Source organism: Echinops telfairi, unplaced genomic scaffold (assembly GCF_000313985.2).
Source record: "Echinops telfairi isolate 266 unplaced genomic scaffold, ASM31398v2 ScPeMD7_2;HRSCAF=8, whole genome shotgun sequence".
Classification (NCBI taxonomy): domain Eukaryota; kingdom Metazoa; phylum Chordata; class Mammalia; order Afrosoricida; family Tenrecidae; genus Echinops; species Echinops telfairi.
In genome coordinates this window covers 9,039,816-9,050,038 of record NW_022103898.1, presented here as the reverse complement: position 1 = coordinate 9,050,038, position 10,223 = coordinate 9,039,816, and the positions used below count along the sequence as shown (strand labels likewise).

At 61.3% G+C, this 10,223-nt stretch overlaps 1 protein-coding gene across 6 annotated transcripts in view; it reads left to right on the top strand.

Annotated features, from left to right (window-relative positions):
* Positions 1-8,484, top strand: part of CBX7 (chromobox 7) — a 14,756-nt gene extending 6,272 nt beyond the window's left edge. The window contains exons 3-7 of one of the 6 annotated variants that reach the window (XM_045292701.1): positions 1,986-2,051; positions 2,831-2,965; positions 4,931-4,997; positions 7,541-7,613; positions 8,281-8,484. In XM_045292701.1, coding sequence (XP_045148636.1) covers positions 1,986-2,051; positions 2,831-2,965; positions 4,931-4,997; positions 7,541-7,613; positions 8,281-8,444 — 505 coding nt within the window. In that variant the 3' untranslated portion in view covers positions 8,445-8,484. Of the gene's footprint in view, positions 1-1,985; positions 2,052-2,830; positions 2,966-4,930; positions 4,998-7,261; positions 7,614-8,280 lie in introns of all 6 variants that reach the window. The other 5 variants (XM_045292698.1, XM_045292691.1, XM_030886058.2 and 2 more) reach the window with 5 other exon arrangements.
* The last annotated feature ends 1,739 nt before the right edge of the window (positions 8,485-10,223 follow it).

The following is a 10,223-nucleotide window of genomic DNA, read 5'->3' as shown; positions in this document are numbered from 1 at the left end:
TCTCGGGCTGCGCGGTCCCCGCCCCCGCCCCCCATTGGCTTGCTGGGGCTGGCGCACACCACCCGGGGCTTGTGCGCGCGCGTGCTTACGTGCGCGTGAGCGCAGGCGCGCACGGCGCAGAGCTGGACGAGGTGGGGGGAGTTGAGGGTCTGTTCTGCCCCATGGGGAAAGTCCCCGTATTCTTCAGACCCGGCTTGGCCTAAGGAAGTCCCATGTTGGGATAATGACACAAAAACCCGGCACCCCACCTTCCCCAGCTTGAAGACCCGCAGACCCCTGTTGTGTTCTGCCCTGGTTGATGGCAAAGTGGGGGGGCGCCCCCCGCCCTTTTGTCCCCCTCCCCGCACACTGTGGCCTCCAGGCTTCCCATGCCTTGCCCCCCACTGTACTCTTTACTTGCGGTGAAGGGGAGCGGGGTCGAGGGGGCTGAACCCCTTGTGCCCGCCAACCCCAGTGTTGAGCACAGAGCTCCAGAGGCTGCTCTTTTTGCGCACCTGGCGGTGTACCAGGAGATCAGACCCACGGGGGACCCCCCCCTGAGGGACGGGGAGGGGGAGTCAAATTGGGTTTCTGTTAACAAGACCATTGGCTTCTTCTGGTCCTGTGCCTCAGCGTCTTTGTCTGTAACATGGGGATAGTCATAGAACCTACTTCACAACGGTGTTGGGAAGAACGGGGTGCCCCTTGCTGTTAGGGTGTGGGTGGAGGCCATTCTTAAGGGGAGGAGATTGAGGGCCAAAGATCAAACAGGGCGACATAAGGGATGACAACACCCTCCTATGCCATTAGTTATGGTTGAGACGCCCCAGCATTTGGGGGGAGGGCACCCTGTCGTCTCTGGCCACCTCTAGTTGCTTAGGGGATGGGACAGCTTGGAAAGGTAGGGCAGCAGGAAAAATGACACAAGACCAGGCTCCTGAAAACGACACGGTGACCGGCGTGGGTGCAGGCCACTCAGTGCAGGGGCGGTGGGTACCACGCCGACTCACCCTGGGCTGCCTGGTCCTTGAGCGCCGAGTCCACAGCCCCCCTGGGCCTGTCCCAAACAGGTGTGCTAGGATGCTACTGAGGAGAGGCAGAAAGGAGGCTGCCCTGGGCAGCTTGTACCTGAGTCTAGACTGTGCTCCAAGAGCCACACCAGCTTTCCTTCAGCTAATGGGGGCAGGCGGCCTCCCGACACCTCCCCGAAACCTGTTCATCCCCCTTCTCATCCCTGAGCCTCACCGGCTCAGCCTCTGACCAGCCTCCTAGAACATGGCTAAAATACTTGCCTCTTCAATGTGAGACTTTTTCGGAACCAGCGTCTATTTCCAACGAGTTTTTTTTTCACTTTGAGAAGTCATGTGAGGTTTGCTTTGAAACAAAGTCATTTAAGCCCAGGAAGCAAGTTGCTCAGAAGACAGGCACAGCGTGAGCGGTAGTGCCAGGGAGTGAGGACAGGGCACCCAGAGCAGGCTGAGCTCCGGAGCTGTTGTCCCGTGGGAATTCAGGGGCCTGCTCTCGGGTGAGAGTCCACTAACAGGTGGACTTCTCCACTTGCTGTGCTTCAGGCTGCTGAGAGACAAGCTGAGGCCGATGCTGGGGGTGCTGCGGGGACGAGTGGGGCAGCTGTAGTGGCTAAGGCTCCCTGACACCAAGCCCATTTAGTCAGCATGGCAGCCTGGTACTTGTGGACCGTCATAGCACAGAGCCTTGAAGTCACCCAATTAGCAAGGGACATTGCTGGGACCCAGACCCCCTGCCATCTTCTCTCGAGTCTGGCAGGCAGGACGTCCTGGGCCTCGTAGGGCCTATTTTCTTCCAGGCTCCCCTGGGGTCCCTAGTGATGAGGCTCACAGTCCTATGACCGGTGCGTGCTGGTGTCACTGAGCACACCCGCCCCCTGCAGGCCCCTGGCCTAGCCTGGGCGGGCTCCTCCGAGTAGGGTAACTAATTGCATCTATGACAGGAGCAGGCTGGCACTGACCCCTCCCCTCTTCCTCTAGGTACAGCACGTGGGAGCCAGAGGAGCACATCTTAGACCCGCGCCTGGTCCTGGCCTACGAGGAGAAGTAAGGAGCCTATCCCATGTGTCTCTGCGCAAGGAACCCTGGGGAGGGGGTGGGGCACTCAGCAGGGCAATGGGCCTAGCCTGCCTCTGGCTGAAGGAGGGCACCAGCTCCCCGAAGTCTGGCTCCCCTCAGGAACCGGCCCAGGAACCTGGTGGCTGGGGCGGAGCCCAGGAGGCCTGAGCCCGCCCCGTGCTTTCCCGCGGGAGGCACCGAGCGCCTGCCGTGGCTGCAGAGTTCTCGTGGCTCTGTCTCCGCTCCCCTGCTTCCTGGCCCCAGTTCCGATGGAACAGCATCATATCCTGTTTTTCCCCTTAAAAACCAGCGCCTCATGGACTCGCAGGCTTCTCCGAGCGCCCAGCTTCTTGGTGGGGCATTCGGGAGAAGCCTGTGGACTGTTCTGGAACAGGGTATGGTAAAGAGAGCTTTGTTTGGGGCCTGTGTCGGAGCCTGGGTCTCAGCCCTGGCACTGCCTCGCTCCAGCGTTGAGCTGTTGGGGCCAGGCCTTTCCCCTCCCTGGGCCTTAGTTTCCCCGTCTGTGAAATGGGAATTGCAGTGGGGAGGCTTCACTCGTGTGAACCGCCCTCTCACAGACTCAGTCACTGGGATGGAGGGTCTTCAAGGAGCCACACGTGCGTGGCAGAGAGGAGGGCCAGCGAAACCAAGAAATGTCCTTCATGGAGGGGTGGGGGTGACACACGGCCGCCACCAGGGCCTCCCTCACTCCAGTGATGGCGAGGGCGGCACAGGACTGGGCACCGTCTCTTTCTGTTGCACACAAGGTTGACGCGACGGCGACTGACGACGACGGCTGGGACAGCGAGGACTCTGTGCCAGGCGCTGTCCCAGGTGCTGGAGACCCACCCCACCCCGCCCCTCCCGGGGCCCCCACGCCCGTGCGGAGACACCCGTGACAAGTAAACACACGTGCCTGGTGCCTGCCAGAGAGCCAGGGCTGATGGGGGGGTGGGGAGGAGGGAATGGAGGGCCCTGGGCTGGTACAGAGAAGACCTTCCAGGCTGACAAAGGCCCGGATTGGGATTGGGGGTGGGGGTGGGTGGGCGGGGGGCAGGGGCAGCGGCGTGAGGCTACGGAAGCAGGGCAGCTTGGGAAGGGCTTGTTAGTCCTGACAGACGGTTTGGCTCTTTAGTTTTAACGAGTCAGAAAAGTTACTCCTTAAGGAGTAATGTGGCACTGGGACCCCCCCAAGGGACCCCCCACCCCCAACCAACTCTGTACTCCTGACTTATTTCTTCTCAGCTCCAGTAGAGAGGGGGACGTCAGGGTGGGGTCCACTTTCATGCCTGTTTTTCAGGGTGTTTGGGAGACCCCGGAGGAGTCTGAGGGGCGTGCAGAAAGAGTCGGCCTGAGTGGCTGAGGGCACTGCGGTTCTACTGGGCCGAGAGCCTAGGGGGTCCCCCCACCCTTTAGCCCTGAAGGACAGGGGCCGACGGCTGGCAGAAACCAGACCCAGGTAGCTAAGGACCAGATGGACTGCACCCTCACGCCTCATACCCTACCCTAGACAGGCATACATGTACACACCTGCAGTCACACACACACCTGCTCTTGCACAGACCTGCACATGTATACACCACAGACACATACCAGATATGCACACATAGGTGCACACACACCACAGGTGCACATAACTTACAGACACACTTGCCCCCAGTGTATGCATACATGCACACCGGCCACAGACATGCATGCTCACATGTGTACAAACCCCACAGACTTTAAAGCCATGTACACACCACAGACATGCGTGCACATGCTTGTATACACATCACAGGCATGCACATGCATGTGTACACATCACAGGCATGCACATGCAGGGCCAGAGAGAGGGTGCTGCTGCAAGTGGTAAGCCAGTGCCTGGGGGCCACGACAGAGACCCCAGGCTTGTCCCGATGCCCAGAGGCCTGAGCCTGGCACTGAGGAGGAAGACCTTCCCGTGGTGCCTGTTGTCTGTGCCTTGGTTTCTACAGCTGGAAAATGGGAGAGTACTAGTAGCTCCCTCCCGGGTCTGTGAGGATGAAAGCATTGGAGAGGTGCTCGCTGTGCACCCTACACACACCATCATCCTGCAGTTACCTGTCCCCTGCCCCTCCTCCCTCCCTTCCCTCCCCCGCCTGCCTTTCCCTCTGGGCGCTTCCTCCCTCACCCCATTGCTTGGGCCTTTCTACCTCCATTTCTGACGAACCCCAGAAGCCCCACACCCCAGCCGACAAGATCTGCTGGGCTGTGGGGAAACTGAGGCTCAGGGAGGGGATCTGACTAGCCAGGACCTCCCATGAGTCAAGGTAGAACTGAGACCAGAGCCCCCCACCCCCATCCCACCCCCAGGCTGTGTGGAGGAGCCTCTGGGAGGGCTCTCCCAGCAGGGCCCCGTGGCCTGCCACCTGTCCTGGTGCCTGTTTAGCAAGTGGCCTCCAGGTGCACCCATCCCCACCTGGAGAGGGTGACGCTGCAGGAAGCGGCTGTTGGAAATAGGTGGGGCTGAAGCATGGGATGACGCTGAGCTCAGATGGGGAGCTGACCTGAGGTCCCTCCTTGTAAGCAGATAGGGTCCCCACATTTATTCTGAAGGTGGGCTCAGAAAGCGCTGAGGAGCACAGAACCCGCGGAACCAGGAGGCTGAAGGGCAGGCATTCCAGCTTCCCTGTCCCCCTCCCTACCTCAGCCGGGAGCCCCTGACCCCACTGCTCTGGCCTCAGGGGAGCAATGGGGAGGAACCTTCCCTGCCATCATGGGGGATGGCCTCTATAGGGCGCCCCCTCCGCCACAGACAGCAGAGAGCGAGGTGAAGTGGGCACTTTACTGCCCCTTCATGGTCACCAGTGTTCCCTTTCTTTCCTGCCGTCTGCTTTGCACCCTAGGGAGGAGAAAGACCGAGCCTCGGGGTATAGGAAGAGAGGCCCGAAACCCAAGCGGCTGCTGCTGCAGGTAACCCTGCCCACTCCTGGACTCCGCCCCCTTCACCCTCTGCAATCCCTGCCGCTCTGCACTAGTTAGCCCGGCGGGTGCACGTGCCCCAGCACTGCCGGGCACTGGGGCTGGGGGGCTGGCAGGGAAAGCCAGGACGTGGGAGTAGTACCCAGGAAGACATCGTCGTGGTGGGAGGCAGGGCCCCTGATGAGTGAATCCTACCATCTTGTAAGCACAGAACTCGAATAAGCCTTTTCGGTGCTCAGAATCCCTACCCACAAAACTTGTGAAGCTTGACCCTTAGCCACGTGCTTGAAAACGAAGGAAACACTGCCATGTAGCCGCGCTGACTCCCAGGGGCCCTCTGGGACAGGGGGGAGCTGCCCCTGTGCGTTTCTGAGACTGTAACTCTCCACGGGAGTGGAAAGCCTCGTCTTTCCCCCTCAGAGCAGCTGGTGGTTTTAAACTCTTGACCTTTCAATTAGCAGCCAAACCCATAACCACAACACCACTAGGGCTCCTGCTGAGGAAACACCGGAAACTGGGATTTCAGAGTCCAGGCCACAGAGATGCAGGATTCTGGGATTCTTGGCCAGGAGATACCTCCAGCAGGAAGGTACCTCCTTGGTCACCTGTGCCAGTCCCTGCCAGGCAGGCTCTCTTTGGGACATCCCATGGCATTGAGGATTGGGGGGACACTGCGGATTTGGTGGCAGTGAAAAGCGAGTGGGTTTGGAGCAGTGTTACTCGGTGACTCTAGCCAAGGCTCCCCTGTAAAATGGGGGTGCTTCCAATATCTGCTCTCCTGAATCGAGTAAGGTCCATCTAGGAATAAAAGTCAGTATAGCATCCTTGGGTGTTGCAGACCGTTGGCCCTTGACTACCGAGCCAGAGACTGGCGGTGCAGACGCACCGGTGCCGCGGATAAAAGGCCTGCCCATCTGTTTTTATAAAGATTGTAGCCAAGAAAACCCTGTGGGGTCGCCATGAGTGGGCATGGGCTCCATGGCGGCAGCTCCCCGGCCAGCCGCCTGTCCGTTCTGGACCACGCAGATCACACGTGTCCTTTACACAGCCGCTGTGCACACAGGGTTTGCTGAGAATTGGGGTGCTGGCAGGGAAAGTGGACACCCAGGCACCGGGCTCTGTGGTTTGTGCTCTTCACATACAGTTGTCACTCACACCGACTTTGGGGCGGGCGCATCAGTTTTCTGTTGCACTGTGGCGGGACAAATTCACCCTCCCTCCACTACCTCCCGACCCCTGACCTCCGCAACACCCAGAGGCTTTCCCCTAATGCCTGCCTGTCAGGTGAGGGTGTGCTCCAGCTCTGTGTTGGTGCTGCCACCTGGAGGTCAGGCCCAGGCTGGAAGAGCAGCCACGAAGGTGGTTCACTCCCATGCGGGCCCTCTGGGGGCCACGAGCTTCCTGCAGGTTGATGGATGCCCCAGCCCCTGTCTTCAGAACTTTCGGGCTGCACGAGGGCGCGGGCCCAGGAGCAGGTGTTGCTGGGGCATCCGGGGTGTCACCAGCTCCCTCAAGAGGAGGCTGAGGCACAGGGCCACACGGCAGGGTTAAAGCCCAGATCTGACAATGCCACTTCTGGGTTCCAACAGTGACTGTCGTCAAATGAGGCAGAGGACAAAGTGGGCTCAGGGGACCTCCTGCCCTTCCTGAGAGCTCTGGGGACAGGTGGCAGGGAAAGTTACCGCGCCAGCGGGTCCCAGGGCCGGCCAGCATCTTGGCACCAGGTAGCTTCCCTGGCCCACAGATGCTCTCAGTGAGACAAATGCCCACATGACCAGAGCCAGCACTTTGGGCAGAGGTAGAAGGACAGGGGGGCCTTGTGCCCATCCCCTGAGGTGTGCCCCGCAGGCTGCCTTCAGTCTCTCTCCTCTCTCTGGGGGCATGTGGGCACCTGTGGTTAGATCTCCCCGCCCCCCCCCCCCCAACTGTGGGGTCGGCTTCTGGGCCCTTCTGGGATCCTCTCTTCCTTTGCTAAGGTGCAGACAGATTCCATTCGTTTTCCGCCGCCTACCTCGTGGTTGGTTCACCTGCACCATGGGCGGGCTGCTCAGCTGTGCACCGTGGGAGCATGCTCCGCACCTGTGATGGGCAGGAGCTGACCTGAGGCTGGGTCGTCCCAGGGGTGGGAGTGGTGGGCGATGACGGCGCTAACCCTTGGCTGGCCAGCTGGCAGGAAGGGCCCAGCGGTGGGGGAACAGCCTGCGCGGCAGTGGGGAGGGCAGGGCTGACGCCGTGCCCTGGCTTGCCCTCCGCAGCGCCTGTATGGCATGGACCTGCGCAGCTCTCACAAGGCCAAGGGCAGGGAGAAGCTCTGCTTCTCCCTGACGCGCCCACCCGGCAGCGGGAGCCCTGAGGGGGTGGTCAAGGCGGGGGCGCCCGAGCTGGTGGACAAGGGCCCCTTGGTGCCCACCCTGCCCTTCCCGCTCCGCAAACCACGCAAGGCCCACAAGTACCTGCGGCTCTCACGCAAGAAGTTCCCGCCCCGTGGGCCCAGCCTGGAGAGCCCCAGCCATGGACGGGAGCTCTTCCTGCAGGAGGCCCCGGCCCCGGACGGCCCGCAGGCGGCCGGCGAGTGGGAGCCCGTGGAGCGGCCCCCCGATGAGGAGGGTAAGGCGCCCCGCTGACAGCCTCCCCCACCCCCCGGTGGGCGACCCTTCTCCAGAGAGCCCCACCACCCAGCCTCTCATTCGGCTCTGGTCCAGCCACCCGAAGTCACTGCCATCCAGTCAAAGCTGACCGGCAGCAACCCTCTAGCGCAGGGTAGAACTGCCCCTGTGAGTTTCCCAGGCTGGCATAGAAAGCCCCACCGTCTCCCAAGGAGCGGCTGGTGGTTGTGAACTCTTGACGGTACAGTTAGCAGCCTTACACTTAACCACGACTCTGCCAGGGTTCCTTCCCAGGAGCATAAACTAACTTATAACCCACCAGGGACTGGCCCTACCCTCCGGCCCAGTGCCCGCCTGGACCCTCTGCCCTTGTGTCAGACGGATGTCTGCCTCAGTGCCCACCCTGGCCTGGGCTGGGCTATGCCCTGTGCGGTGTGCTCCTGCTGGCCTAGCCTGGTTCTTCTCTCCCACGCTCCCCTGGGGCTAGACCCTCTGCTGGTGCTCCCCTGGTCTGGGCTCTGCCCTCGCCCGTGTTCCCCGCTGGGCTGGACCCTGTGCATCTGTAACTCAGGAGGAGGGGCGAGTCTACATGTGGCCACTGGCAGCCCCTCCACATCCTTGCCCATACTGCCCCCGTCTGTCTGTGTGTGTGTCTCCCATGCCTGCAGCAGACGCAGACCTGGCCGATGGGCCCCCTTCCTGGACACCTGCGCTGCCCCCAAGTGCAGTGACCGTGACCGACATCACCGCCAACTCCGTCACCGTTACCTTCCGAGAGGCCCAGGCGGCCGAAGGCTTCTTCCGAGACCGGGACTGCAGCGGGCAGTTCTGAACCATCGTTTTCACTGACACTGTTCCTTTCTGACTTGGGTGGGGGGCCTGCAGAGGGGTGGGGTAGGGGTAGGGCAGGGTCATTATTTTATTTAAACAAATACCACAGCAGAAGGGGGAGGAGGGGGAGCCCCAGCACGCTCTCCACCGCCAACCCCTTTCTTGGGGAGGGACGCTTACCAAGAGGGCCAGCTGGAGCTCATCCCCAGTGCAGGATGGGGACAGGCCACCTCCCCAGGCACCTCCAGCGTCACTGTGCTTCCGGAGGGACACAGCATCGGAGAGCCCAGACCCTCTCCTGCAGCTTCACTGGGTGGTACCCCCAGTACCCCCTTGCCCCATTTCCCAATGGGTCTTCATTTTGAACTTCCCAGCCCAGCTGGACTGCAAACTGTGGAGGCCGGCTTCAGGTCAGAGAGAAGGGTGGGGGTGGTGTACCACCTCACTCTCAGAGACCCACCACCCCAAGCCAGCATGATCACCCTCTTCTGCTAGCAGCCCAGGACCCACCACCCCCTCCCCACCGGGAGGCACACCTGTTCTCATGATGAATGCATGTGTCTATACCTATGTGTGTGTGTGGGTTCTTAGTGTGTAGAAACCTGTCCAGGTGAACACAGGATGATTCGCAGTCCAAAAGAACCCACCTGGCACTCCCCCCCCCCCCAATCCCCCTTCTTACCCAGCAGGAGCGACAGGTCCCATCCACACACTGCTTGCACCCAAGGCCAGTGGTGAGGCAAGTGCGCCATGCCCCTGCCCCTCCCTCCCTGCGGGCCCTTGTTCTTTCTGACTCAGGAGACCTTAAAGCCCTCTGTTCTCTGCTCTCCTTCCCAGGTATGGGGGTCGGGGAGGAAGGAGGCCTCCCCCCACCTTCTCAGGGCAGCCCTGGATCCTGAACACTCCCTTCCTCCTTCCCTCCTGCAGCCCCTCAACTCACCCCACCCCACCCCACCGCCGGGGCAGGCCTGGTTTTCCTGGGGGCGGTGGGTGGGGGTTCTTCTTGGTCTTCCATGGGTGGGGCGACAGTGGGGGGGGGGTAGGTGAGCTCAGGGCTTTGCCTGCCTAGAGGGGTCACTTGGCCTCCCATCTGCACTTGGGTCCTGTGGGCATGGGGCATCCCTACTGATCCATGGGGCTGATGCAACTTCAGCCTCCTTCCAGGAGCAGGTACAAATGGGGGAGCCCCTCTCCCCCAATTGGGTAATTCAGGGAGAGGGTGTGGCCAGAAGCTGCCCCTAGGGCTGCCTTGGATCCTGTCCTACGTCTTCAGGAAGTCAGCAGCATCTCCCCCGACTCCTTCCTGGGTCCCCAAACCAAAGACATCCTGCACCCCATGTCAGTCTGGGGTGCCCCGTTAGCAAGATTCCAAATCCCCGAGTCTCCCTCTTTGTCCCTTAATCCTTAGTTGTCCAGGGTCAATTCAGTGCTTCCATTGGGGGACTTTCCCCAGCCCAGGGGGTTGAATTCAGAAGGGGAGATGGGTGAGCAGGGACTGCTGCCACCCACCCAGTTGTGGGGCCCTCAGGAGGGAAGGCAGCAGCCCAGAGCTCACAGCAGAGGCGAAGGGGTCCACAGGCTAGTGGACACCTGGCCTTGTTCTTGCCCCAGGCTTGGATCGGGGAGGGGGCTGCACGGGGTCTCTCCAGGTCCTGAATCAGCTGACATTTTGAATGACCCTGGCTTCCAGCAGAGGTCGTGCCCCTCACCCATCCCCAGGAGATAGGGGCCCCTTTCTGCTTCACAGGCCCTGACGAAGAGCTGATTGTACAGTTCGGGG